Below are 27,518 nucleotides of genomic sequence, written 5' to 3' on the forward strand. Positions count from 1 at the left end.
CACACTACAAGCAGCCCTAGGGCAGGCAGTCCAGGGCTGATGTAGTGGCTCAGGGATGCCATCAGGAACAAGGCCTCTTGCCTACAGCTCTGCCAGCCTTAACAGTGGCTGCTGCACATCCCTAAGGTACAAGCAGAGAAAGGTGGAGGGCTTAGCGGCACAGGGAAACCCTCCCAAAGACGCTCCGTAGACATCATGTTGGCCGGAGCTGACATGTGACTACCTCTGCCTGCAAAGAATGCCAGGGTACCAAGTATTTTAGTTTTTTGTTTTGTTTTGTTTAATTTAATAGTGATGGGGTCTTGTTATGTTGTCCAGGCTGGTCTCAAACTCCTGGGCTCAAGTGATCCTCCCGTCTTAGCTTCCCAAGGTGTTGGGATTACAGGCATGAGCCACCATTCCCGGCCCCAAGTATTTTAACTTTTTGGCGTCTGTAGTAGAGGAATAAAAAGCCCAGAGAAGATGGTTGGAATGGCTAAACAGACGGACAGGGCCCTGCCCAGATGTTGCTCACAGCCAGGAAGGCACACTTCCAGGTGACAGGCAAGATGATCTCAGGAGGGTGCTACTGAGAGAATAGGGTGCTGAGGGAGAAAATATTAGGGTGCATGGCCACCTTAGAATCATCATGCCAGGATGTTTTGGGGAGCTGATCCCCAGTATGAGAAGGAACCAGTAAGGCTGATAGTCAGAGGAAAGTACTCCAGGCAGAGGGATCAGCATGTGCAAAGTGTTCATGGTCAGACGGGCTAGGAGTAGTGAGCAGGAGGTGGAGAGTGGTATAAGCAGAGGCTGCAGCGGTGGGCAGGGCCTGGCCACCAGAGACCAAGAGAAACCACTGAAACTTAAGTGAGGAAGAGAGATGTAATTTACATTTTAAAAATCATCCTGGCTGCCTGAGTGTATTCTGACTTGAACCATCTAAGTGGTGGTGTCCGTGCCCACTCACCTGTGTCTGTCAGGCCTCTGGGGAACACACAGGTGTCGGAGCACAGGTAGGACAGCCGTTCAAGACCTCCCATCCCCCAGTGTGAGTCCATGTCACTGAAACAGGTTCCCGCAGCAGCCTGGGTTGTGCCTGTTGTGTTTTCCCACAGATCAAGGACCTTGAGCAGGAAAAGGACCACCTCAACCGAGCCGTGTGGTCGCTGCGGGAAAGGTCGCAGGTCAGCAGCGAGGCCCGCATGAAAGACGTGGAGAAGGAGAACAAAGCCCTCCACCAGTCAGTGACAGAGGCCAATGGCAAGCTCAGCCAGTTGGAGTTTGAGAAGCGGCAGCTGCACAGGGACTTGGAGCAGGCCAAGGAGAAGGGAGAGCGGGCGGAGAAGCTGGAGAGGGAGCTGCAGCGACTCCAGGAGGAGAATGGGAGGCTGGCCAGGAAGGTGACCTCCCTGGAGACGGCCACTGAGAAAGTCGAGGCCCTGGAGCATGAGAGCCAGGGCCTGCAGCTGGAGAACCGGACGCTGAGGAAGTCTCTGGACACCTTGCAGAACGTGTCCCTGCAACTTGAGGGCCTGGAGCATGACAACAAGCAGCTGGACGCAGAGAACCTAGAGCTGCGCAGGCTAGTGGAGACCATGCGCTTCACCAGTACCAAGCTGGCACAGATGGAGAGGGAGAACCAGCAGCTGGAGCGTGAGAAGGAGGAGCTGAGGAAGAACGTGGAGCTGCTCAAGGCGCTGGGCAAGAAGTCAGAGCGCCTGGAGCTCAGCTACCAGAGCGTGAGCGCCGAGAACCTCCGGCTGCAGCAGAGCCTGGAGAGCAGCAGCCGCAAGACGCAGACCCTGGAGAGTGAGCTGGGCGAGCTGGAGTCCGAGCGCCAGGCGCTGCGGCGGGACCTGGAGGCCCTCCGGCTGGCCAATGCACAGCTGGAGGGAGCTGAGAAGGACAGGAAGGCCCTGGAGCAGGAGGTGGCCCAGCTTGAGAAGGATAAGAAGCTGCTGGAGAAGGAGGCCAAGCGGCTGTGGCAGCAGGTGGAGCTCAAGGATGCAGTCTTGGACGATAGCACTGCCAAACTGTCTGCAGTCGAGAAGGAGAGCCGTGCGCTGGACAAGGAGCTGGCCCGCTGCAGGGACGCGGCCGGCAAGCTGAAGGAGCTGGAGAAGGACAACCGGGACCTCACCAAGCAAGTCACCGTGCATGCGAGGACGCTGACGACTCTGAGGGAGGTGAGCGGACGCAGGCGGCCCCTGTAAAGGGGTTGGCAGGTGGTGGTCGTGGTGGTGGGTTCTGTGGTGCATGATTTCAGGAGAGATGTTCTGTGTCCTCCTTAAATGCTTTATCTAATTCTAAACAGCAGTCCCTAAAGGTCTAAGAACCCAATAAATACCACATAATACAATCTTATGACCCAGAGGTTCGTTCTTCATAGTTTGGGTTGTTTCATGTCATCATTTTCCCTCGCGTATACAGACACATGCTTGATGTCATACTTTTTTTTTTTTTTTCTTTTTTTTTTTTGGAGACGGAGTCTCGCTCTGTGGCCCAGGCTGGAGTGCAGTGGCCAGATCTCAGCTCACTGCAACCTCTGCCTCCCGGGTTCACGCCATTCTCCTGCCTCAGCCTCCCGAGTAGCTGGGACTACAGGCGCCCGCCACCTCGCCCGGCTAGTTTTTTGTATTTTTTAGTAGAGACGGGGTTTCACCGTGTTAGCCAGGATGGTCCCCTGACCTCGTGATCCGCCCGTCTCGGCCTCCCAAAGTGCTGGGATTACAGGCTTCAGCCACCGCGCCCGGCCTTGATGTCATACTTACACACAGGTGAGCTGTTACGGTTTTTATTTATTATGTTGTGGGTTTTGTTATGATTTCAAAGCCACAATTTCCCAATGGCTGTAAGATATTTATTTATTTTGTTTTATTTATTTTTTATTTTTTTTATTGAGACAGAGTCTCACTCTGTCGCCCAGGCTAGAGTGTTGCAGCGCAATCTCGGCTCACTGCAACCTCTGTCTCCCGGATTCAAGTGATTCTCGTGCCTCAGCATCCCACGTAGCTGGGACTACAGATACATGCTACCACATCCGGCTAATCTTTTTGTATTTTTAGTAGAGACGGGTTTTCACCATGTTGGCCAGGCTGGTCTCGAACGTCTGACCTCGGGTGATCCACCATCTTGGCCTCCCCAAGTGCTGGGATTACAGGCATGAGCCACTGCATGCGACCCTTACTTATTTTTGAGACAGAGTCTCGCTTTGTCGCCCAGGCTGTAGTGCAGTGGTGCGATCTCAGCTCACTGCAGGCTCCACCTCCTGGGTTCAAGCGATTCTCCTGCCTCAACCTCCTGAGACTGGGATTACAGACATGCACCACCACACCTAGCTAATTTTTGTATTTTCAGTAGAGACGGGGTTTCGCCAATCTTGGCCAGGCTAGTCTTGAACTCTTGACCTCAGGGGATCCATCCGCCTCGGCCTCCCAAAGTGCTGGGATTATAGGCGTGGGCCACTGCACTCAGCCAAGATATTTAATTCTATACGTTTACTGTAATAATTTTTTAGACGTTTAGATTGTTTTAGTGTTTTCCACTATTTTATTTTTATTTACTTTTAAATTTTATTACTTTTTTTCCTAGAATCCTTTCCTGAAGTATTTTTTTAATTTGTTTTTAGAATTTTACTACCTTTTTCCCTAGAATCCTATTTTCCACTATTTTAAATAATACTAGACATCCTTGTACACATAGACCTTCACGAATCAAACTATGTTTTAGGGTATATTCTCAGAAATTGAATTACAGGGTCAAAGGGTGTGAACGTGTTAGTCTCTTGAGGGATATAAAAATCCTCCAGAATTCCATATTGTCCTTACCCTGGTAAGTGTTGTGTGGGCCATCTGGGCATTTGTTTAGTATGCTGGGGTGAGTAGATGGCTGCTCTGGGAAATGGCTTCAGCAGCTGAATGGCCCAGCCCTGTTTAGTCTCACTCATGTAGGGTCTAACGTGGGGGGGCGGAGAAGCCAGGCACTGGAGCACTGCACTTAAGGTCCAGTTCAGGCACCTGGCTTCTGCCATCTTGAGACTTGGGCACCCCCAGTGGAGTCCTCCTCTAGTTCCTCGGCATGTGGTGGGTAGAGGAGGAAGAGAGAGAGTGAGGAAGATCACGCTGCATGGGCGGGCTCAGCAGCACAGCCACACCCAACCACACGGTGCCACATGACACACAAGAGAAGGAAATCGGTTTGGTGAACACTGAGTAGTCTCCACAATGGAAAAAGATGACTGACCATCCGTGCAGGCAATTCCGTGTGCTGTGGGGGAGAGATCCAAAATATGAATGCAGACAGAGCCCCAGCTGGTTAGCGTAGGTTTAGGCTGTGCTACAGTAGCCAACCCCAGCATCTCTGCAGCTCATCACAGCCAAGGCTTACCTCTTGCTCACCAGAGTCCAGGGGAGCCTCCAGGGAGTCTGTCCTGCTTGACCCAGCAGTCCAGGCTGTTTTGATCTCATGGTTCTGCCGTCTCAACACCAGGCTTGGGCGGTTGCCCTGGCAGGCAAAAGGGCAGCTGAAGGTCACACATAGGCTCTTCTGTGCTCCAGCCAGGAAGTGACCCACGTCACTTCCACCTACAGCCCCTTTGCCGGAGCTGGTGACCTGGCTTCAGCTGATACAGGGTGGCTGGGAAATTTGAGGGAGCAGGTGGTAAGCATCACTGTCTCTGTCACACTGCCCTTCAGGTTTGAGGATTTGGTAGGAGGGTTAAGCATGCATGTGAATGACTGTGACACCGGGCAGAAAACGGTCACTACCTAGAGAGGTACAAAGAGGTGCTGACATAAACTGGGGTGGAGGAAGTGAACCACCGACGTGCATTCAACACCCACGTTTTGAAAAGTAGACCAAGCCCGGGTGCAGTGGCTCACGCCTGTAATCCCAGCACTTTGGAAGACCAAGGTAGAAAGATTACTTGAGGCCAGGAATTCAAGACCAACCTGGAAATATAGCAAAACCCTATCTCTGCAAAAAATGTAAAAATTAGCCAGGTGTGGTGGTGCACTCCTGTAATTCCAGCTACTGAGGAGGCTGAGGTGGGAGGATCGCTTGAGCCAGGAGTTCAAGGCTGCAGTGAGCGGTGATCACACGGCTGCACTCCAGCCTAGGCAACAGAGCAAGATGCTGTCTCTAAAAAATGAAAAGTAAACCACATCCAGAGTTTAAAATAAAATATTTCCCCTCTTCACACATTTTATGTTTCAAAGTGTCTACAAGGGGCATTTAATTACTTGTTTCTCTGTTGAAAAGGCAGCTGTATTACCAGATATCAAACGTACTACTTAAAGGTCAACATAAGTGGCGTTTCAAATACATGACTTAGAGCAGTGGCATATTGGATCCATCCTTGACATATTGCCACCTGGTCTGGTTGTTTTCAGCATCAGGAGGGCTGGACAAGTGCATTCATTGGCTTTTCTCGGGAAGAGCATCCCTGGGGTTCAGAGTCCCCTCGCTCCACACGGAGACAGCCGTGGTCTGGGAGGACAGTTGCTCACACCGGGCGGGGCTGGCACCTGGCCTCCCTGCATGTTTTGCTGAGCTCCTGTCCCGTGCTCTCTCCCTATCATTGCAGGACCTGGTGCTGGAGAAGCTGAAGAGCCAGCAGCTCAGCAGTGAGCTGGACAAGCTGAGCCAGGAACTGGAGAAGGTCGGCCTCAACAGGGAGCTGCTGCTGCAGGAGGACGACAGCGGCAGTGACACGTGAGGGCCTCTCCCTCTCCCCATCGTGGGAGCACTTCCTCCGCTGTTCAGTCTGCAGGCTCCTCACCCTCCCCTGAGACCGCCATGAACTCTCTACTGCCGAGGGCTCTGATCTCATGCAGTTCCTTGAGCCCAAAGTTCCTTGGTCGTTTCTGTTCCAGCTCTTGTTCCTTGAGGTCCTCAGATAGGTGTGGAAGGAGATTTTGTTTGATGAAAAAGCTTATTAATTTTTTTTTTTTTTTTGAGACAGGGTCTGACTCTGTCACCCAGGTAGGAGTGTAGCGTTATGACCTCGGCTTACCTCCATGTCCACCTCCCAGGTTCAAGGGATCCTCCAGCCCCAGCTGGAGAACCCAGCTGGGACCACCGGCGTGTACCACCACACCTGGCTATTCTTTGTATTTTTCGTAGAGAGGGGGTTTTGCCATTTTGGCCAGGCTGGTCTCAAACTCCTGAGCTCAAAGCAATCTGGCCACCTCAGCCTCCCAAAATGGTGGGATTACAGGTGTGAGCCACTGCTCCCAGCCACGCTTCTTAATGTTTTTTAAAAAGTAGACTATTAGAGTTTTTCCCTGCAATGCTTGCTTAAATGATCTTGGGGTTTTTTTTTTTTTGTTATTGATGTTGTTTTGAGACAAAGTGTCACTCTGTCACCCAGGCAGGAGTGCAGTGATGTGATCCCGGCTCAGTGCAACCTCCGCCTCCTGGTTTCAAGTGATTCTCGTGCCTCAGCCTCCTGAGTAACTGAGATCACAGACATGCACCACCATGCCCAGCTAATTTTTGTATTTTTTTAGTAGAGACGGGGTGTCACCATGTTGGCCAGACTGGTCTCCAACTCCTGACCTCAAGTGATCCTCCCACCTCGGCCTCCCAAAGTGCTAGGATTACAAGCATGAGCCACTGTGCTCGTCCTGATCTTGTTTTTTAAGGAAATCCAAGGTCTTGGTCTTTTCCTGGACTTGTAACCTAGAAGATCCACATGTCTTATAGTAGGAGTCCTCTCTGGTGGAAAGGCCTCAGACTTACCACTTAACCTAGCACTGTGACCTTGGGCAAATTGCTTAACCTTTCTGAGATTCAGTTTCCCCTTGGGTAAAATGGCAATAATTCCTGCCTCAGACAGTGACCGTAAAACTGTAGCTGTGGTGTTGCCTTTGAAGGTGTCACAGGTGTTTCTACCCAGGGAACCCCCAGAGGGCTCTGGGAAGATGAGTTTTGGCTCATGAGTTCTTCTGGACCAAAAGCTGCAGCTCCATAACCCAGCCTAGTGGAAGGAATGATGTGTTGGCAGTGAGGACACTGGGAACTTGTGGAGGAGTAGATAAGCGATACTATTATATCTTTGTGTTTTCCAGAAAATACAAGATTTTGGAGGGCAGCAATGAATCAGCATTAAAAACAACACTAGCCATGAAAGAAGAAAAGATTGTGCTTTTGGAAGCACAGATGGAAGAGAAAGCGAGCCTAAATCGCCAGTTAGAGAGCGAGCTGCAGATGGTGAGCATGGAGGTTTCACTGTGCGGCCCAGCTGCCCATTCTTGGCCTCACCCTTTCCAGCCCCTCACCTGTATAGCAGAGGGGTGACCCGGACACCCGTTTTCTAGGGCAGGTGTGGATGCGCCGCAGGGTGACTGAGGGAGCCACCCTCAGAATCACACACACTGGGGCCAAACAGAACCAGACTAAGAGTCACAGGCCTGCAGGGAGGCGGGCAGTGGCCTAGAGCAGCACCAAGTCCACCAGGCAAGATATGGGAACACCCATGAGAGCCCTCCGTGAGACTGCACATCGGGCACTGAGCAACGGCCTGCAGAGTCTCACAGGAGCCTTCTGATGAGACAGACGGGTGCACAGGGACCCGTGAGGACATGCACATGTCTACTTCTGGGTGCATGCGTGCACACGTATTTGTCACATGTGGGAACACACTTTCCACATGCATATAGATGTGTGTTCTCCACAGATACTCCACTCTCCACATACATATGCACATGTTCTCCATAACACATAATGCACATGCTCCTTACACATACACATGCATGCTCTCTACACATGTATTATACATGTGCCCGCCACGTGCACACTCCACACACAGACACATGCTCCTCACACACAGGTGTACACACCCAACACGTGCTCTCCACGTGCACACTCTCACAGGTCATCAGGTGTGCACACTCCCCCCTTCCACACACGTGCTCTTCCAGCCTCAGTTTTGAACACGTGCCATGCTTCTTGGCTGCAGGATTGAATAGGAATCTGGATAAAGCCGCTGCAGCGCCGGCAGGGGCTTTGAGACCTCATCCCTGTTCACGTCCTGTATCCCAGCCTCACCTCTGTTTGAAGGAGTTGACAACTGAGGCTCAGGAAAGCAGGAAGCCATGTGGCTAAAGCAGGGACTGAGGCAGGAACGGGTCGCAGGCCCCCACCTCCCTGTCCTCTGTGGAAGGGAAGGGAAAGTGTAGGGCAGAGGGTTGGTGCCTTCCCCTCAAAAGAAAAGGAGCGTGTCTCGCTTACACGCACCAGGGCGGGCGAGTGTGGGGAGTGCAGAGGGTGTGGTGCGGCTGCCCTCAGCCACTCACTCGGGGCTCCAGGCCAAGCTGCTTCTGCCTAAAGCCTCCTTGCTCATTGTCACACCCACCTGTAGCTGAAGAAGGAGTGTGAGACCCTCAGGCAGAACGAGGGAGAGGGGCAGCACTTGCAGAACTCTTTCAAGCACCCTGCGGGGAAGACAGCCGCCAGTCACCAGGGGAAGGAGGCCTGGGGGCCCGGCCACAAGGAAGCCACCATGGAGCTTCTCCGCGTGAAGGACCGGGCCATCGAGCTGGAGCGGAATGTGAGTGGGCTGGCCTGGGCATGGTCCATCGGGGGGAGAGAGAGAGAGAGAGAGACTGCCCTATCAGTAGTCCCACTGATGACTTGTCATTGCTGTAAAGAACACAGGAGATTTAGCCGGATCTAGTTGGACACGTCTTGAGTTGCAGGTCCCGGGGGCTCCTCTTCATTCAAGGTCCCTTCAGTGATTCTCACATCAGGGGCACACACAGTCTTCATGGCAATTCAGCCTCTTCCTGGGGTGTTGTGTCTTTCAGTGCCCAGTACCAGGGATTGGCAAACTCCACCCCCCACCCGCTTTTGTAAATAAAGTTTTATTAGCAGACAGTCATGCCCATTGTTTACAGGTTGTCTGGGGCTGCTTCCCCTACAGTGACAGTGATTCTTTAGGTTGAGATGGAAACCCCATGGCTGGCAAACCCAAAAGTATTTCCTATCTGGCCCTTGCTGGAAAAAGTCTGGTAATGCATGTCCGTACCTCTGACTTTGATTCTCAGCAATGACTTTATGAAGTTCAGAGTGGTGATTTTCATTATTTGACCAATGATAAAGCTGAAACAGAATTTAAGAGACTTGACCCAAAGCCCCATGCTAATAAGGGATAGTAAAAGACTACGGGGTCCTGGCCTTTAGCCCAGTTGGTGGCAAACTTTAACATGGTCTTTATTAATCTCATGTAACGTGAAGCACCTTATTCTACTTGCTGTCACCTCTGAGTAAGGCTGTAGCCTAAGGCTTTGACTCTCTGTCCTGAGAGATACTCAGGGTTGGAGTCAATGGGAGACAGAAATGCACTCTTAAGGTGTTCAACAGAAAACAAAGGAAAGCATTAAAGAGACAAAGGAAGTGGCTTTAACTCCAGCATGCACTCACCTCCTACTTACATACCTGGGTCTCAGGCAGTGTCCCCATGATGTGTAGCCTTTAGAAAAAAAAAATCCTGCTGATTTTCTTTTTCAAAGAGAGAAAATATACTGCCCTCATCCAGCAGACCCTCGCTTTGGCTCCCAAAACCTCAACTTTTGAGAGTTCGTTACAACCCAAGTACCTGTGGCCAGTTAGCATTTACCCAGTTGGAGTTTGATTGGCTCATGCTTCCCGATCTTCTAGAACGCAGCTCTGCAGGCTGAGAAGCAGCTGCTCAAGGAACAGCTGCAGCACCTGGAGACCCAGAATGTGACCTTCAGCAGCCAGATCTTGACACTGCAGAAACAGAGCGCCTTCCTGCAGGAGCACAACACCACACTGCAGACACAGACCGCCAAGCTGCAGGTGAATGGAGCTCCCAGCGCCAGTGGTCACAAGCCCCGCGGGATGTTTATCTGTGGCTCCTGGGGACCAACTGGGGGCATTAGGACTCCTCAAAAGAAGCAGCAGATCAAAGCACAGAGCAGTTTGGGGTTTTGTTAATAGACCCGCTGCAAACAGTGATCAGTGAAGGGGGTGATAGTTTTTAAGCCATTTTCAGTGATTGAGAAAATGGCTGCATGGGCAAAAGTTTTATTTCTCTCCTTTTACTTGCATTCTTGTCCATGTTTTCCAGTCTTTTCCTTGAGGTGTTTTTAGGACTGACTTGGAAAAGAGGTTTCAGGATTAAGCTTGGTTTAACAAAGTTAACCAGGTTTCTTTACTGTAGAACCTGGCAGAACTCTTTCTTTTTAAGCCAATGTAAATTTTTAATCTCTAAGAGGGAAGTATAGGATATGAAGAGGCTCCCAGACTGTTGAGAGCATCAAGTAGAACTAGGATTGTGTGCCACTTCAGATGCTTGTTTTCATTTATTGCTTGTAGACTGTGGAAAATTATTTATTTATTGCAGGTTTTATTTGTTTGTTTTTGAGATGGGAGTCTCACTCTGTCACCCAAGCTGGAGTGCAGTGGTGCGATCTTGACTCACTGCGGCCTCTGCCTCCCGGGTTCAAGTGATTCTTGTGCCTTGGCTAATTTTTGTATTTTTAGTAGAGATGGGATTTCATTAAGTTAGCCAGGCTGGTCTCGAACTCCTGACCTCAAATGATCCACCCGCCTCGCCTCCCAAAGTGCTGGGATTACAGGTGTGAGCCACCACACCTGGCCTTTTATTGCAGTTTCTGAGAAAAGTTTGAAAATATGTAACTTATGGGGCAAGGACAATCAACAGGAAACTGTTTGGCAAAGAAATTGGAATTTGTACTGCTAACAAGAAAACAGTATATTGACTATTTTGGATTTTTCTTACAGTCTTAATCTGGTTTTAATATCAGGGTAATTCTGGCTTCATAAAATAATTTGGGAAATATTCCCTTCTCTTCAGTTTCTGGTGATTTTGGATGTCGTTGGATGCAGAGGTATACAAATATCAATTATGTTAAGTAGGTTGATAGTATTGTTCAGGTATTCTATATCCTTATGTACAGATTTTCTGTCTACTTGTTCTAGAAAATAGGTTTTGTTTTCATTGTAAGAGGCAGGGTTTCACTCTGTCACCCAGGCTGGAGTGCAGTGCTGCAATCATAGCTCACTATAACCTCCAACTCCTGGGCTCAAGCAATCCTCCTGCCTCAGCCTCCCAAGCAGCTGGGACTATAGGCATACAACACCATGCCCAGCTAAGTTAAAAATACCTTTTTTTTTTTTTTTTTTTTTTTTTTTGGGTAGAGATGGGGTCTCACTATGTTGCTCAGGCTGGTCTTGAATTCTTTGGCTCAAGTGATGCTCCTGCTTCTGCTTCCCAAAGTCCTGGGATTACAGGCCTGAGCCACCACAGCCAGCTGAAAAGAGGTTTTTAAAAAATTATCAGAGGGCACAGCACCCAAGGGGAAAAGGGATCTAGGAAAAGGACATCATCTGCCTTAGCAACTCGCATTTGTGGCGAGTGGCTCAGGACTGAAGCAGCCTCTGAGTGCCCGTCTATGTGGTTTAGTCCCCTTCCCACAGCAGTTCCTTAAGTTCTGGAACAGCCGTCCTGGGTACCCTCTGGGTCTTCTGCCCTGAAGGTCCCGGCTATTTCCGTGTCTGCTCGAGCACTTGACCTGCTCCCCAGCCCTCCTCGCTGACTGTGGGGCCTGCGCCACGCCGCGCTTCTCCCTCTCGGCAGGTGGAGAACTCCACACTGAGCTCCCAGAGTGCCGCGCTCACCGCGCAGTACGCGCTGCTTCAGAACCACCACACGGCCAAGGAGACGGAGAACGAGAGCCTGCAGAGGCAGCAGGAGCAGCTTACAGCGGCCTACGAGGCCCTGCTGCAGGACCACGAGCACCTGGGCACGCTGCACGAGCGGCAATCGGCTGAGTACGAGGCCCTCATCCGCCAGCACAGCTGCCTGAAGACGCTGCATCGGAACCTGGAGTTGGAGCACAAGGAGCTCGGGGAGAGGTGGGGCCTGGGGAAGGAAGGCGACCTGGGGAGGTGTAGAGTCCGGAGGAGAGGCAAGGGGGAAAGGTGGGACCTGGGGGAGAGGCGGGGCCTGGGGAAAATGGGTGGAGCCTGGAGGAAAGATGGAGAGGGCCTGGAGGAGATGGGTGGGACCTGTGGGAAAGGCGGGACCTGGGGGAGATGGGTGGAGCCTGGAGGAGAGGCAGGGGCCTCATGAGAGGGGTGGAGCCTGGTGGAGAGGTAGAGCCTGGGGAGAGGGGTGGAGCCTGGAGGAGAGGTGGGGTCTGGGGGAGATGGGTGGGACCTGTGGGAAAGGTGGGGCCTGAGGGAGAGTGATGGAGCCTGGAGCAGAGGTCAGGCCAGTGGAGAGGGGTGGAGCCTGGAGGAGAGGCAGGGGCCTCATGAGAGGGGTGGAGCCTGGTGGAGAGGTGGAGCCTTGGGAGAGGGGTGGAGCCTGGAGGAGAGGCAGGGGCCTCAGAGGGGTGGAGCCTGGTGGAGAGGTGGAGCCTTGGGAGAGGGGTGGAGCCTGGAGGAGAGGTGGGGTCTGGGGGAGATGGGTGGGACCTGTGGGAAAGGCAGGACCTGGGGGAGGTGGGTGGAGCCTGAAGGAGAGGCCAGGGCCTCGTGATGGGGATGGAGCCTGGAGGAGAGGTAGAGCCTGGAGGAGAGCCGGGGTAGAGCCTGGAGGAGGGGTAGAGCTTGGAGGAGAGACAGGGCCTTGGGGAAGTGGTCAGGGCCCAGGGGAGAGGCAGGGTGTGTAGGGAGGTGAAGGATGGTGGAGGTGGGGCCCCTGGGTAGGCCTGCGGCGGGGCCTTGGGCCAGGCCTGGGGAGACTGTCAGGCTACCCTCAGGACCAGGACTTCCCCGGCCCTCCCCTGCAGGAAATCTCTTGTCTGGCTGCTTCCCATTGTTGGGGCACCTGAGCTTTCCCAAAGGGAAGGAAATAAAACGTTACCTTCAGCAATTTGGAATTTGTGCAACTGGAGATAGTAGCAAGAAGGGGTCCTGTGTGGAGAAGGGGGTGCCTCTACTACTTCCAGTGGGCGTTTGCGGCCCTGATCCCTAAGGGTTCTCTTCTCTCTTTTCTCCCCAAAACAGAAATAAGGAGGGAATTCTCCATGGCTCCGTTTGTAGGGGTGTGCCTTCTCTGGCCTCCCAGCTCTTTCATATCAAGGTCTCGCTTGTTTTCTTTCATTTTTAACCTTTAATTATGGAAACTTCCGAACATATAGAAAGTAAGCAGAATCATATAGTGAAACTCTTGTGTACGCGTCATGCGCCCTCGACAGTCATTTATGTCCTGCGGTTCTCATTTCATGTGCACCTCCCACTCTCCATCCCCAAGCCCCATTTTTTACAGGTAAAACTTACATACATTGAAATGCAGACATCTTAACTTTGCACTCTTGACGGTTTATGGTCTTGGGTTTTGTATTCATTAAGTCAGCCAACCTGGGCTGGGATTCTGTCTCCTGCTAATCAGTGATGGTACCAGGCACCAGCACAGAGCATGGCAGGATCCTGGGAGGGCTAGGAGAGGTAGGATGCTGCTCTCCAGAGTCTGAGGGGCAGGTGTGATGTGTACCTGAATCTGATGCATGAGAGAGATGTGGCTAAAGAGAGGCTCTCAGATACTTGGAGTACAACAGAGGGAGCAAGATCCACTTTCCTTTGCCTGGGAAGTGGCCCTGCTGGTGGTGTTTCCTTTGAAGCAGCCTCAACAACATGGCTAAGTGATCATTGATTCTTCACGGTGGGAGTGGGGAGGACATCTCCACGGTCAGGAGCACAAATGTCATGAGTCACAAAAGCCTTGTGTGGGCACTGATGATGCTTGTGGGTTCATGGGTGGTGACGACATTCATTTATCAAGTGCTTCCTTTTTGTCTCTATCTGGAGTTCTTCACCCCTTTTATCCATCCAGATCTCCATCCTTCAGGGGCTGTTGAGGCATCTGAAACTATAAGACTACTCCTTCCGGCCTAAAGTAGCATCTGCTGCCTCTTGGCACTTTGATCTCTCCCTCATCTTCCCCCACCCATCTTGTTATTTGTGTGACATTTATTGTGTACATGGTGCTGTGTCTAGACGTGATAGGAGTTGCACCCAGTTGACAAACTAATTGAGCATTTGTGTCCGTCTGATACCAGCATGATGCCCAGCATTCACCAGGCACTTGTATGCCTTATTCTTAGTGTTATGTTATGTTATATTAAATAATGCCGTATTGTTTTATTTATTTATTTATTTTGAGATGGAGTCTCAATCTGTCGCCCAGGCTGGAGTGCAATGGAGTGATCTTGGCTCATAGCAGCCTCCACCTCCTGAGTTCAAGCAATCCTCCTACCTTAGCCTCCCAGGTGGCTGGAACTACAGGCATGCACTACCACACCCGGCTAATTTTTGTGTTTTTTAGTAGAGACGGGATTTCACCATGTTGGTCAGGCTGGTTTTGAACTCCTGACCTCAAGTGATCCACCCACCTCGGCCTCCCAAAGTGCTGGGATTACAGGCATGAGCCACAGCGCCTGGCCCCCTTATTGTATTCTTAATGTGAATTCAGAGGGCAAAGGTTTTGGCAGGTGGAGTTTGGACTGTTGTTTTTCCCTGCAGGTCCTTGCTCAATACAGCATGTGGTGGTTACTCAGTGCTTTTTGCTGGCTGGACAGATGACTGGAGGCCCCCTTGGTGTGTCTGCAGCAGGGCTACAGGTTTAGGAGTGTAGGTACATGGCACGCAAGGATGATGGTTCTCTCTTCTCATTTGACACTTTTAAATCAGAGACGCTCACTCACTCATTGCTCTAACAAGTATTCACTACGTGTCATTCCTCACACGGGGATTCAGTGGTGAGCAAGGCTTATAAAGTTTCTGCCCTACAGTTGGGTCATTTGCTAATGGTTAGAGACATGCTTGATTAATGTGCTTTTCCAACAAGGTGCAGTGGAGTCCTGAAGAGAAAGGCTGGAAACCCCAGGGACACTGGCTAGTCTCTGTCAGATTGTCTTTGGGTGTGAGACACTCAGGAAGGGGTCTGTAGAGAAGCATTTGAATGGGGAAGATCAGGAGACCGTGCCTCAGACTTCTCAACACTTCCAGTCTGCTAGGAGATCCTGGGTCACGTGTAAACACATGAGGTTGAAACAGGCTGGGAGGGGGAGGGGCCAGGGCCTATGCGGCTGCATCATTGTACTCTGCCCCCCAGAGACGGCCAGTGCACCAACAAAGATAGATTAGAGCCTGGACAAGATTAGAGCCTGGAGAAGGTTAGAGCCTGGAGGGTAGGGAGAAAGTTGTGGGGAAGGTGAGGGCTGTGGCTGAGGGGCCGAGGAGAGCTGCTGTGTGTATGTGACAGCTAGTCCCTCGCAGCTCCTGGGTGAGCCTCTGTGCCCTGGGGGAGGCCAGACTAAGAAAAAGTGGATGCAAGCACGAATGGGAGAGGGAGAGGCTTCTCCAGCCCTTGGAGGGTGGGATTAGCTGTGATGTGCAGTGGAATTCCACTGTTTGTTTTATGGTTTCTGTTAGATTTATTTGTGCTTGTTTATAATTCCCTAAAAGAGAAGGGCATGGAGCTCAGAAAATGTAGTCATCGCGTTGTCAGGTGGCTAAAGGAAGAGGGACTGCTTGATCAGGGCATGGAGGGACTATGGAGGCAAATCGGGCTGGAGGAAGAGGATTCTGGGCTCCGGGGCTCGGGACTGGCCTGGACATGACTCCCGGTGGCCGCACTCCCCGCCTGCTCCCTGCCCCATGCCCCTCACTTCTGCAGAGAGAATCTCCAGAGGAATCCCATTTTCTCACAGGAGACACGCAGATCCTCTGGGGTGTGAGTTACCTGTAGGAAAAGAAGGCCCTGGCCACACTCACAGGAGGTGTTTCCCTCCAACAGACACGGTGACATGCTGAAGCGCAAGGCGGAGCTGGAGGAGCGGGAGAAGGTCTTGACCACGGAGCGGGAGGCGCTGCAGCAGGAGCAGAGGACAAACGCCCTCGCTGTGGGCGAGAACCAGAGGCTGCGGGGCGAACTGGACAGGTGAGCGCTGGCGCCCAGCCCTGCATGCAGTGGCATTCAGCACCCCCGATTCTGTTCAGACCCTCCTTGCATAGCAACCACTGAGAAGGTCGAGTGCCCTGGCAATGGTGGATTTTTATCCCTTGCTATGTGAACAGCTGGGTGGGTAAAATAAGCTAAAGGGTAACTCCAGCTGGTTGCTGGCATGCGAGGACTCAGGTGACATCTGGGGATGGTGCGTCATCTGAGTTGCGTGGTTCTCCCCCCACCATCTCCGACCCTTGTGAGGATTGCATCAGGCACAGGTGAATTCATCATCTGGCATAAGCCCGCCTCATGCTCATAAAGGAGAAGCTGCAGATTCCTCATGATTCACAGAGCCCCTGTTTGTGAATCCACCTACTTGCTAAAGTTTTATTTGCCACCCCAAGACCAGTCTCTGTGGAGCTTTCGTGGACCCGTACCGAGTGGTGAAATGTGGGAGTTGCTGGATGCGCACGTTCCCGACTGAGGGCACACACGACAACACGCTGCCTTCTTGTTTCAGCTCCTACTGCAAACAAATGTCCCTTTCAGAATCTCTTCAGTGCCACGGTTTTCAGATTTTGTGCTTTCGGGAAGTGACTTTGCTGTTTAAAATGACCCACAATTGTAGTACTGAAGTGCTGTTTCATGTCCCTAAGCAGAAGGTGGCTGTGATGTGCCTTACAGAGAAAAAAGTCTTAGATAAGCTTTGTTCAGGCATGAGTTATAGTGCTGTTGGCTGTGACTATGTTACATAAGGTATCTTTAAACAGAAACCCACATAAAACAAGGTTATGTATTGATCAAGTAACAGAAATGTGACCAGAGGCTCCCGGGAACCTAATTCTGTGTTTTTTCCCTAGGCTAGATGCCTCGCTGTTCACTAAGTCAGTGTTTACAGCAACTTTATAGAACATGACTACCACACATAATGAGAATCGACTATACTATTATTATCTTTTTGACTTTTCTTTTTTTTTTTTTTTTTGAGACAGAGTCTCGCACTGTCGCCCAGGCTGGAGTGCAGTGGCCAGATCTCAGCTCACTGCAAGCTCCGCCTCCCGGGTTTACGCCATTCTCCTGCCTCAGCCTCCCGAGTAGCTGTGATTACAGGCGCCTGCCACGTCGCCCAGCTAGTTTGTTTTTTTTTGTACTTTTTAGTAGGGACAGGGTTTCACCGTGTTCGCCAGGATGGTCTCGATCTCCTGACCTCGTGATCCGCCCGTCTCGGCCTCCCAAAGTGCTGGGATTACAGGCTTGAGCCACTGCACCCGGCCCTTTTCTTTAAACAGATGAGGAAACAGGTTGAGAGAGATTAAATAACTTGTTCCAAGTCAGTGTTTCTAGTGAACAGCAGAGTCAGGATGGAATCCAGGTCTTGTCTCATTGCAAAGGCTTGACCATACGAAATTCCTCCTCCCACATACTTGAATGAGTGTGTACGGGGTGTTAGAAACTCAGATACCTTGGCTCTCCAGGCAAATCAAGCACATGGGTGAAACACTGCCAGACATAGACCACAGACCGTAGAACAGAGAATGCACATTATCTAAAAGGGCAGCAAAGAATCGGCTCCAGCAAAGGCCGCCAGCTGGAGTCAGGCCCGGGACTGCCTGGTCAGCCTTTTGTTTCTTACATTTTAAGAGAACCTGAATGTTTGGGTGTTGATGTAAACTTCAAATTTTTTAATGTTGGCGACTAATTTTTTTTTTTTTTTTTTTTGAAATGGGATCTTGTTTAGCTGCTGAGGGTGGAGTGGCATGATCACGGCTCACTGTAGCCTCAACCCCCGGGCTTAAGTGATCCTCCCAGCCCAGCCTCCCAGATAGCTGGGAGCGCAGGTGTGCATCACTGTGCCTGGCAACGTTTTTTTTTTTTTTTTTTTGAGATGGAGTCTCGCTCTGTCACCAGGCTGGAGTGCAGTGGCGTGATCTCAGCTCACTGCAACCTCCGCCTCCCAGGTTCCTGGCAACTTTTTTCTACTTTTTGCAGAGATGGGGGTTTCACTATATTGCCTAGGCTGGTGTGGAACTGGCCTCAAGCAATCCTCCCTCCTCAGCCTCCCAGAATGCTGAGATTACAGGCATGAGCCACCATACCCGGCCAACTAATTTGTTTTTAAAAAGTAAAATTGTACAGGCCAAATAAGACACGTCTATGTCCAAATCAAGTCCACAAGACCCTGGTAATTTGAGCTTTCTGATACAAATCTCCAGGGAACTCCCAGTTGGGTAATAGTTGTTTTGATGATGGCAATTTTAGTAGATTTACATAATACACACCATCTCACACTTTATCTCAGGAGGTGAAATTAGAAAGGGGCTTGGAATTGGGAAGAAGAGCTGGGCAGAGACATAGAATTTTAGAGCAAAAGTGTTCTAGTTCAGTGGTTTAAACATTTTTTAAACAGCAGAATCCTATTTTTCAGGTGTACACAGATACCACAGCTGTAGCATAGAAGAGCTCATAGCATGATGCTATGTTGAGACAGGTGTCTGAGCTTGTCTGCTCATGAGCTTGCCTGCTCAGTCTCCCTGTAGGCTCAGTGTGGTGGCATCAAGGGTACCCTCATGGAACCCCAAAGAACACAGTTTGCTGATGGACAGTTTTGTTCAAGCTCCTCATTTTACACATGGGGAAAAAATAAAAAGGCCCAGAGAGGTTGTGATTTTGTTTAAGGTTACACAGCCTGCCACTGTCAGAGCTGGGACATAGCCCAGGCCTCTGGGCCGATACCTGTTTGGCAGGCTCTTCAGCCCCTTTGCCCTGTGACTCTTCCCCCTCCAGGGTCAATTTCCTGCACCACCAGCTGAAGGGGGAGTACGAGGAGCTGCACGCCCACACCAAGGAGCTGAAAACGTCACTGAACAACGCGCAGCTGGAGCTCAACCGCTGGCAGGCCCGCTTTGACGAGCTGAAGGAGCAGCACCAGACCATGGACATCTCGCTGACCAAGCTGGACAACCACTGCGAGGTGAGGCCCGCGTCGGGGGAGCCTCGGGAAACAGGGATGAGTCCCCCAAGGGGACAACCCAGGACTCAGACAGGCTGTGAGGGGTCCTCATGGGCATTTGTGCGCAAAGACACAAATGTGTGGAGGTGGCACAGAGGCTGGGGTGAAGCCAGAGGTGCTGACGGGGTCAGTGCGGCTTCTGGTGTGACTGTACACGGAAACCGCCGTCTGACCGTTGCCTTTTGCAGGGTCGGGAGAGGCCTGGTGGGGACGGTTGATGATGTTTTATCTCGATCCTCTTGGCCGTGTCTATGCTGTCTTCCTACATCTCTTCAGTTCCGTATTCACACTGTTCTAGAGCAGTGGTGTGTAGTCACACTGTTCTAGAGCAGTGGTGTGAAGTCACACTGTTCTAGAGCAGTGGTGTGAATTTGCTCCGTTTGGGGGTGTGGCTGCCTCTGGGACGGAGCTCACTCAGGAGTCCCCGGCTTCCAGAGCCCTCCCTTCTAGTACACAAGGTTGGAAATGGTCTCAAGCAGCAAGACCCTCTCCAGATGAGATCTTAACAGACCCCAGCACACGGAAGGCTGGTGAGGCAGGTCTGGCAGGGAGGAGCACATAGGTCTCACCCCACCTCCTAGACAGCCCCAGGGACAGCTGGCACCTCAGGACAAGGTTTGCTCTTTTGTCAAGAAACAGTCGGCCGGGTGCGGTGGCTCAAGCCTGTAATCCCAGCATTTTGGGAGGCCGAGGCGGGCGGATCACGAGGTCCGGAGATCGAGACCATCCTGGCTAACATGGTGAAACCCCGTCTCTACTAAAAATACAAAAAGAAATTAGCCGGGCGTGGTGGCGGGCGCCTGTAGTCCCAGCTACTCTGGAGGCTGAGCCAGGAGAATGGCGTGAACCCGGGAGGCGGAGCTTGCAGTGAGTCGAGATTGCGCCACTGCACTCCAGCCTGGGCGACAGAGCAAGACTCCGTCTCAAAAAAAAAAAAAAAAAAAAAAAAAGTCTCAGACGCCTTTTGTCCAGACCCCTCGGTAGCCCTGTGAGACATCACAAATGAGGAAACCGAGGTGCAGGGTGCACCCACCCGGATCTCATGCTGCCCCCTGAGAATGAGAGACCCTGGGACCCTGAGGGCCCCATGGGGGTGGAGGCAGGACGGAGGCAAAGGCCACGGCACTGCCTGTGGAATCCTTGCCCCGGGGGCTGTGCTGTCACAGGCAGGTGCGTCAGGATTTTCCAGGAGGCCTCAGGTCAGGGGCTGCAAGGCAGGCCCCGTGGAAAAGGTCACACTTGTGGTGAAGTGAAAGACTGGCAAGAGCTGGACACGTGTGGTAGGCTTTGCATGGGAAGGACTGATTTGCACAGAAATGGATGGGGAGGCTTTTTGGAAGATGCTGATGGTTCACTCAGGGTGGAACACAGGTCATGAGAGGGGACGAGGGAAGGGCTGTGGCCGGGATGGTGGCTTCTGGGGAGGGGTTCAGCGGAACTCCAGATCCAGCACAAACCAGTCTCCCCAAACAGGCTGCAGATGGAAGCCATGTTCGTCTCCCTGGGCTGGAGGAGCGAAAGACCACAAGCCAGGTGGCTTAAGCAGCAGAAGTGGGTTTATCCCGCTTGGGAGGCTGGACATCCGTGATCCGTGAACCGGCAGGGCTGGTTTCTCCCAAGGCCTCTCTCTGGCTTGCAGGCGGTGCTCTTTTCTCTCTGCAGGCTCATTCCCAGTGTCTGTGTGTCGAAATTTCCTTTTCTTGAAAGGACATCAGTCAGATTGGATCAGAGCCCACCCTCACCACAGCCTCATTTTAACTTAATGGCCTCTTTATGAGCCCTGTCTCCAAATGCAGTCCCATGCTAGGGACTGGGGCTTAGGGCTTCACTGTATGAATTTTGGGGACATGGTTCACCCTGTGGCAGAAGCGAAGCAGCATGAGTGAAGTGGTGAGGGCGTGGCTGTGCTCGGAGCCGGGCTCTCCGCTCCTTCCACCCCACCTCTCTCCAGGAGCCCGTATGCCTTACATTGGGTTGGTTTGTTGCCCGGCATCTAATGAGGTGGAAGAGCAGCTCCCCCATTGTTACTGGGATGCACTGGCCCTCAGGATCATGGACTTGGGCTGAAGGGTGGGGCCCAGCTGGCTTGGTTTCCTGGGAGCTCCCCGGCCACACAGGGTCTTTCCACTGGGCCAAAGCTGAGTTTCCAGGGACGGCCTTTCACCCTACAGATCGCTGACTTGCCATGTTTGTGATGTGCCTGACCCCCAAGCCTCGTGCAGTTCTCTACACTGGGGAGACTGATGCTTTATTATGGTATTTGTTTTAATTGTTGCCCAAGTAATATAGCAGTGGCAATCACAGAAGTATTTTTAGTGAAAAAAATGCCATAGCCTCACCTTTTCCCTTCCAGTTCTTCTCACTGTATGCATAAATTATGTATAATTACATTAAAAACAGGGAGAATTTTGGTTTTTCTGAAGTCAGAGTTGTAATTGCTAATGGGGTGACGAGGAGGGGACAGCCTGTGTTTCCCACCTCCAGTGCACCAGGCATTTTGCTGTGTTCTCCTCTGTGTTAATCTTTACGGTGGCCCCATGAGCCCATCCTCCTTTCTCAGAGTCGCGCATTGGAATCCAAAGCCTGTGATTTTCCCATTGCCCCCCGATCATACTCTAGAACAGAAGTTGGCAGACTTCAGGGCAGGCACGGCAGCTCACACCTATAATCCCAGCACTTTGGGAGGCCAAAGCGGGTGGATCACCTGAGGTCAGGAGTTCGAGACCAGCGTGGCCAACAAGATGAAACCCTGTCTCTGCTAAAAATACAAAAAATTAGCTGGGCGTGGTGGCAGGCGCCTGTAATCCCAGCTGAGACTCAGGAGGCTGAGGCAGGAGAATCGCTTGAACCCGGGAGGCGGAGGTTGCAGTGAGCCGAGATCATGCCACTCCACTCCAGCCTGAGCAACAAGAGCAAAACTCTGTCTCAAAAGAAACAAACAAAAACATTTTTGATGAGATTTTTCATACTCTTTTTATTTGTATTAAGCCTTCAAAATCTGTTGCGTATTTTGCACTTGTGCATCATGATTCAGAGTAGCTGCATTTTACTGCTCAGTAGCCACATGTTGCCATAGACATCTGGATTGGACAGAGGGAACTCAGCCATTCCCACGTCATTGGCCGTTTGGCCCTTTCCACGTTTCCACTGCTGTAGATTATACTGCGTTGAACATCTTTGTGCAGTGGCCTTCTTCCTTTGGAAGCTAGGTTTCCAGCAGTGGGATCACCTGGTCACGTGGTGTCTGAGATGCTGTTGGTCTGTGTTCTAGCTGCTCTCCCGTCTCAAGGGGAACTTGGAGGAAGAAAATCACCACCTCCTGAGCCAGATCCAGCTGTTGAGCCAGCAGAACCAGATGCTTCTAGAGCAGAACATGGAGAACAAGGAGCAGTACCATGAGGAGCAGAAGCAGTACATGTAAGCAGGGAGTCCCCGAACCGCTCTCCACACCCTCACCACAGTTACACGTCCTCAGTCTCTGGACGTCCTGGCTTCCCCGAACCGCTCTCCACACCCTCACCACAGTTACACGTCCTCAGTCTCTGGACGTCCTGGCTTCCCCGAACCGCTCTCCACACCCTCACCACAGTTACACGTCCTCAGTCTCTGGACATCCTGGCTTCCCATGCAAAGAGGACCCCCTGGGCCCTTTGGGATCCTGCGGGCAGGGCACAGACCGGTCACCAGCGTGGACTTCCCTTAGTTTCCTGGAATGTTCTCAGTTTCTAGAGGTGATGGCAGTTGGCTTTTGTTTGCTCTTTCAGAGGTGCTTTCCACCACCAGAAGCTTCTTTTCTCTGCTTCTAGAATTAAATTCACTTAAAAAAATCTTGAGAACACTGAAGTATCTCAGGGAGAATTCGAACTGAAGGCTGGGAATGAGTGCTGTGCACCTGTCCGTGTCCCCCTGGATGGAGGGAAGTGGGCTTGGTGTGCCCCAGTTGGCCTCACTCAGCTGGTATTTACGAGGTGCTGGTTTAAGCGTGGGCCCTGTGAGGTGCACAGAACCAGTCCCCTGGTAGCCAGGAACCAGTAGGGAAGGTCAGATGTGAACAAAGCTTTGTCCATTACCAGCCAGATGTGAAGGGTTACATGAAGTGTGGAAAAAAAACATAGGGGGAGTTGAAGTCCACAGCTACCCCAGAGGGCGTGGGGGAGGCCCATGGGAGGTAGGCCCATGGGAGGTAGGCCATGGCAGGTGAGGGGACAGGAAGGTGGGCCATGGCAGGTGAGGGGACAGGAAGGTGGGCCGTGGCAGGTGAGGGGACAGAAAGGTGGGCCGTGGCAGGTGAGGACAGAAAGGTGGACCGTGGCAGGTGAGGGGACAGAAAGGTGGACCGTGGCAGGTGAGGACAGGAAGGGGGGCCGTGGCAGGTGAGGACAAGAAGGGGGGCCGTGGCAGGTGAGGACAAGAAGGTGAGCTGTGGCAGGTGGTCTAAGTGCGGGGAATGTGCAGGGGGCATCTGAAGAGAAGGCTGGAAAAGGAGGTGTACGCTCAGCTGTGGTAGCTTCCGTGTCCAGCTAAAGATGTTGGATTCCTGGAGTTGTTTTGGAAGATATACTACTCTAGCAGGGCCAGAGAAGCTTCCAGAAATAGAGGGCAAGAGGACGAACCCTGGTGCCAGGAATCTCGTGGCTCAGAAGTCGAGAAATGAAGAATCTAGAGTGGTTTCTGGATCCTGGCCATGGTGGTGGGCTGTCCTTCCACGTGATCGGGAATGGCTGGTACTGGCGTCCGGGCAGGCATGGGTGTGCTGGCATCAGTATGGGGAAGGCAAGAAGGGACGTGCTTGTGGTGGGACGTGATCACTGTGGTCACAGTGAACACCAGGGTGCTGTCCCAGCTCTCTGGTGTAACGATGCCCCTTTGTTATTCTGTTGGCTTCACCTACGTGTCTAGGGCTGGCGTGCCCCCTTCGGGAGGATGGTTTGTATGTAAAAGCACACTGTAATTGTGGGGTGGAAATGACCCTGAAGTTGGCCCTCTATAATCCTGGTGATAAAAATCGCCAGCAGAGGTTGGGCAGGTGCTAACTAGAAGGAGTGTAGGAGCACTCAGGGGGATTATTTGATGACGTTTTTGCATTAGACAGTGTCTACTCCAGGCCAGCGGGTTGGCAGGCTTCCTGGGGCCTGCTCCAGGCCCTGGAGTTTGTGTGAGTCTGTGGGGCCATCCCCAGCCATGAAGCACTCAAGGCTTAAGGCTCAGCAGCACGGCCATGAGCACAGAACACCAGCACACAGATGTCGAGTCAAGGGACTGGGAGCGGAGCGTGGCTGAGATCGCTTGTTACAGGGGCTCACCTCATCGTGAGCTCTTGGGAAAGGCCTTGGTTGGGTCAGGACCTTGGCAGCTTCGAGAATGAGCTGTTATCTCTCATGTAAGGCCTTGTTTTCAGGCCTTGAGGAAACGAAGGGTTTCCAGACCATGAGGAAACCAAGGGTCTGGGCCCTCAAGACCACCCAGCACTGAGGCAGGAGTCGGCAGTAGTCCGCAGTCCCGTGGGCAGCGCTGCTCCGAATGCACTGTGGACGCAGCCCTGTGACTCCCTAAGTGCAAACAGAAGCTTTCTGTTTGTATGAGGAAGGCCAAGATCTCCCCGGTAAGCAGAGGTGCCTGAGCCTGCCCAAGATTCAAGAGGTATCTCTTTGGTCCCTTGCAGAGTTCTTGAAAAATGACCCAGCTTCCAATATTTAGGAATTGAGAGATTTGGCTTCATCATCTGGGCATCTGGCTTCTTGGGAGGTCCGCCCTGCTGTGCCCTGGTTCATTCCCCCATGGCAGTCGTCTGCCAGTGTTGGCAGCACAGGAGCTCACTGCAGTCCCCACCAGGGTCCCTGGTTTCTCCAGCCCTGTTGTGCTCATTAGCTTCTCTTTCTGGCCCCTGAAAGCTTCTGAGTTTGCTTCTGAGGGGGAACAGCCCTGAGTCACGCATCTGACTTTGCTGAGCTGACTTTTTCAACCTCAATGCCCAGGTGGTGGTAATATGTACCCCCTGAACCCCACCCCCTCACCACCCGGGAGTAGCTTCTGCCTGACCCCAGGAGCACCCCACGTCTTGAACAACCTGGAAGGAGAAACCTTGGGTCTTGAGCGTGAGTTCTCAGATTGTTAGAAGTTTGCTGCCTTGAGCTGGGTCCCAGGGGCTTCAGTAAATCTCAGGGTCACAGGGCTCCCTGAACCCACGGCACATGCCTCCATTCACGTATTCCAAACTCAGCGACCATGACGGTGATAACTAACCTCATCTCAATTCCGGAAAAATACCAACCCCGGGTGCACAAGATTCCAGGCTGGGCCAATGAGTCAATTCACTTGTTTGATTTAAAACTGGATTGATAGGTTTTCTTTCTCCTGTATTCACAGAGACAAATTAAATGCCTTACGAAGACATAAGGAAAAGCTGGAAGAAAAAATCATGGATCAATACAAGTTCTATGATCCTCCTCCAAAGAAGTGAGTTGATTTAAGTGTGGTGACATAAAGACAGAACTTAAAAGCTTCCTTTTTTGTGCACAGGGTGAAAGCAGCCATCTAGGGCAGGCTCCACACCGTCCGCTATGTGGCAGATCACCTGTGACAGATGTCTCCCACATCAGAGAGAGTTTACAATCCTTTCCGCCTGCCTCTGTACTCTGGCTTGTCCTGTGAGGGGCGGCCAGTGCCGGGTGACCCCAGTGAGACACAGGCTTCATTTAGCTGTGGGCCTTTGAAGGGGACAGAGCATCTGTGGTACTGGAGTCACTCAAGCAGGATGGCAGGGCTGCCTTGTCAGGGTTTTGTCTCAGGATTAAACATGGTGTGGACACCCATGTTCCTGGTTTGGAAAGGATGCTCGGGCAGCACACTTGGCCCAGCCCCCATGGTCTTCAAAGGTGGGAACCTTTGGACCGCATGCAGATTTTTCTGGATGCACAGAACCTCAGGGTGGCTTCACCGACATGTCTCTTCCCCAGAGAGCAGCAGCTCCTCCCTGAGTGGAGCTGGCCCAGCCTAGCAGTGCTGCCCCTTGTCCACGGCCTGAACCCAAGGAATTGTCCCTTCGGATTGTCCTGGCCCAGCCTTGAAGTCAAAATCTCCGCAAATCCCTTGAGGTCTCTCTGGGAATCCAGAACCACAGAATTTCCGAACCTCAGTCTGTTTTTGGTTTTTGTGTGTGTGCTTTTTGTTTTGTTTTGGTTTGGTTTTGGTTTTTTTTGAGACAGAGTCTCGCCGTGACATCCAGGTTGGAGTGCAGTGGCACAATCTCAGCTCACTGCAACCTCCGCTTCCCAGGTTGAAGCCATCCTCCTGCCTCACCCTCCCGAGTAGCTGGGACTACAGGCATGTGCCACCACGCCCGGCTAATTTTTGTATTTTTAGTAGAGATGGGGTTTCACCATGTTGGCCAGGCTGGTCTCGAACTCCTGACCTCAAGTGATCCACCTGCCTCGGCCTCCCAAAGTGCTGGGGTTATTGGCATGAGCCACCGTGCCTGGCCCAGAACCTTGGTCTGAGTCTTGTTTGACACAGAAATTGAAGCCCAGATGAGAAACTGGAGTGATAATATAAATAGGCGCTGTTTAGTTTCAGAGTCAGGGTGAGAGCCCAGGCGGGAGTTCTCTTCATGTCACACCAGGATGCCCTCGGTGTCCAGCTCGCTGTGATGTTACTGCTTACTCCTTAAATGCACTGATTTTTAATCAAACAGGCTGCTCTCCTCTGCCCTCTCCACTCACCCAGATTGCTCAGTGCAAGGGAGGAGTCAGGGGAATGTCAGCTTATTTCACTGATTATTAACTTTAGCAGAAAATGAGATTCATGGAAATGGCTTTTTGACAGAAAAATTGCCAACTAAATTAAGCCCGGCATCACTTCCTTCATTCTGGGAGACTAGAGTGGATTTCTGTCATGATGCACATGCTTCTACCATCCCCAGCCCTGCGCCAAACTGAGAATTAGGTTCCAGCTCCTGAGCCCCAAAAACGATTACCATGGTCATGAGCATCATCGTCCTGAACCCCACGTGAACATGGCCAAACTTCCCAGACTGGGGAAGAACATCCCAGCCCACGTTAGGGAACCAGGTACCGCTGGGGGTGTGTGGGAGGGCTGGCTATGTCCTAAACATCTACTTCTAACTAGGAAGAACCACTGGATTGGAGCCAAAGCCTTAGTCAAACTCATCAAACCAAAGAAAGAGGGTTCGAGGGAACGCTTAAAATCCACCGTGGACAGCCCTCCCTGGCAGCTGGAGTCCCCAGACCCCGCCTCGCCGGCGGCCTCTCAGCCTCTCAGATCACAGCCGGAGAACTCCGACATCCCCCCACTGGGCTCCAGCTGTACAGAAGAGCGCGACGCCCACAACGGGTCTGCGGGGAAAGGTAGGGGCGGCTGCCCTGGCCGTGGTCGGGTGAGGAAGGGGGTGTCCTGAAGGTCTCTCGCCGGTGGCTGTGCACACCTGTGCAGGAACGTGCCAGGGGTGAGTGACTGCACATGCACCTTCTGCTTAGGTGTGTTATGAGCCAAGTAGAAATGTCAGCATGGTGACCGTTTTGTCCCATAATGCTTTTGTTATTTTATTTTATTTTATATTTTATTTTA

At 52.0% G+C, this 27,518-nt stretch overlaps 1 protein-coding gene across 5 annotated transcripts in view; it reads left to right on the plus strand.

Moving 5' to 3' along the window:
• Positions 1–27,518, plus strand: part of LOC105467551 (coiled-coil domain containing 88C) — a 149,184-nt gene that overhangs the window by 103,682 nt on the left and 17,984 nt on the right. For all 5 annotated transcript variants that reach the window (XM_011717225.3, XM_071099712.1, XM_011717227.3 and 2 more), the window contains 11 exons: positions 1,098–2,168; positions 5,567–5,694; positions 7,053–7,194; positions 8,345–8,533; positions 9,643–9,804; positions 11,609–11,886; positions 15,776–15,919; positions 18,710–18,896; positions 22,207–22,352; positions 25,302–25,391; positions 27,060–27,298. In XM_011717225.3, coding sequence (XP_011715527.2) covers positions 1,098–2,168; positions 5,567–5,694; positions 7,053–7,194; positions 8,345–8,533; positions 9,643–9,804; positions 11,609–11,886; positions 15,776–15,919; positions 18,710–18,896; positions 22,207–22,352; positions 25,302–25,391; positions 27,060–27,298 — 2,776 coding nt within the window. The remainder of the gene's footprint in view (positions 1–1,097; positions 2,169–5,566; positions 5,695–7,052; positions 7,195–8,344; positions 8,534–9,642; positions 9,805–11,608; positions 11,887–15,775; positions 15,920–18,709; positions 18,897–22,206; positions 22,353–25,301; positions 25,392–27,059; positions 27,299–27,518) is intronic.

Source organism: Macaca nemestrina, chromosome 7, assembly GCF_043159975.1.
Source record: "Macaca nemestrina isolate mMacNem1 chromosome 7, mMacNem.hap1, whole genome shotgun sequence".
Lineage (NCBI taxonomy): Eukaryota > Metazoa > Chordata > Mammalia > Primates > Cercopithecidae > Macaca > Macaca nemestrina.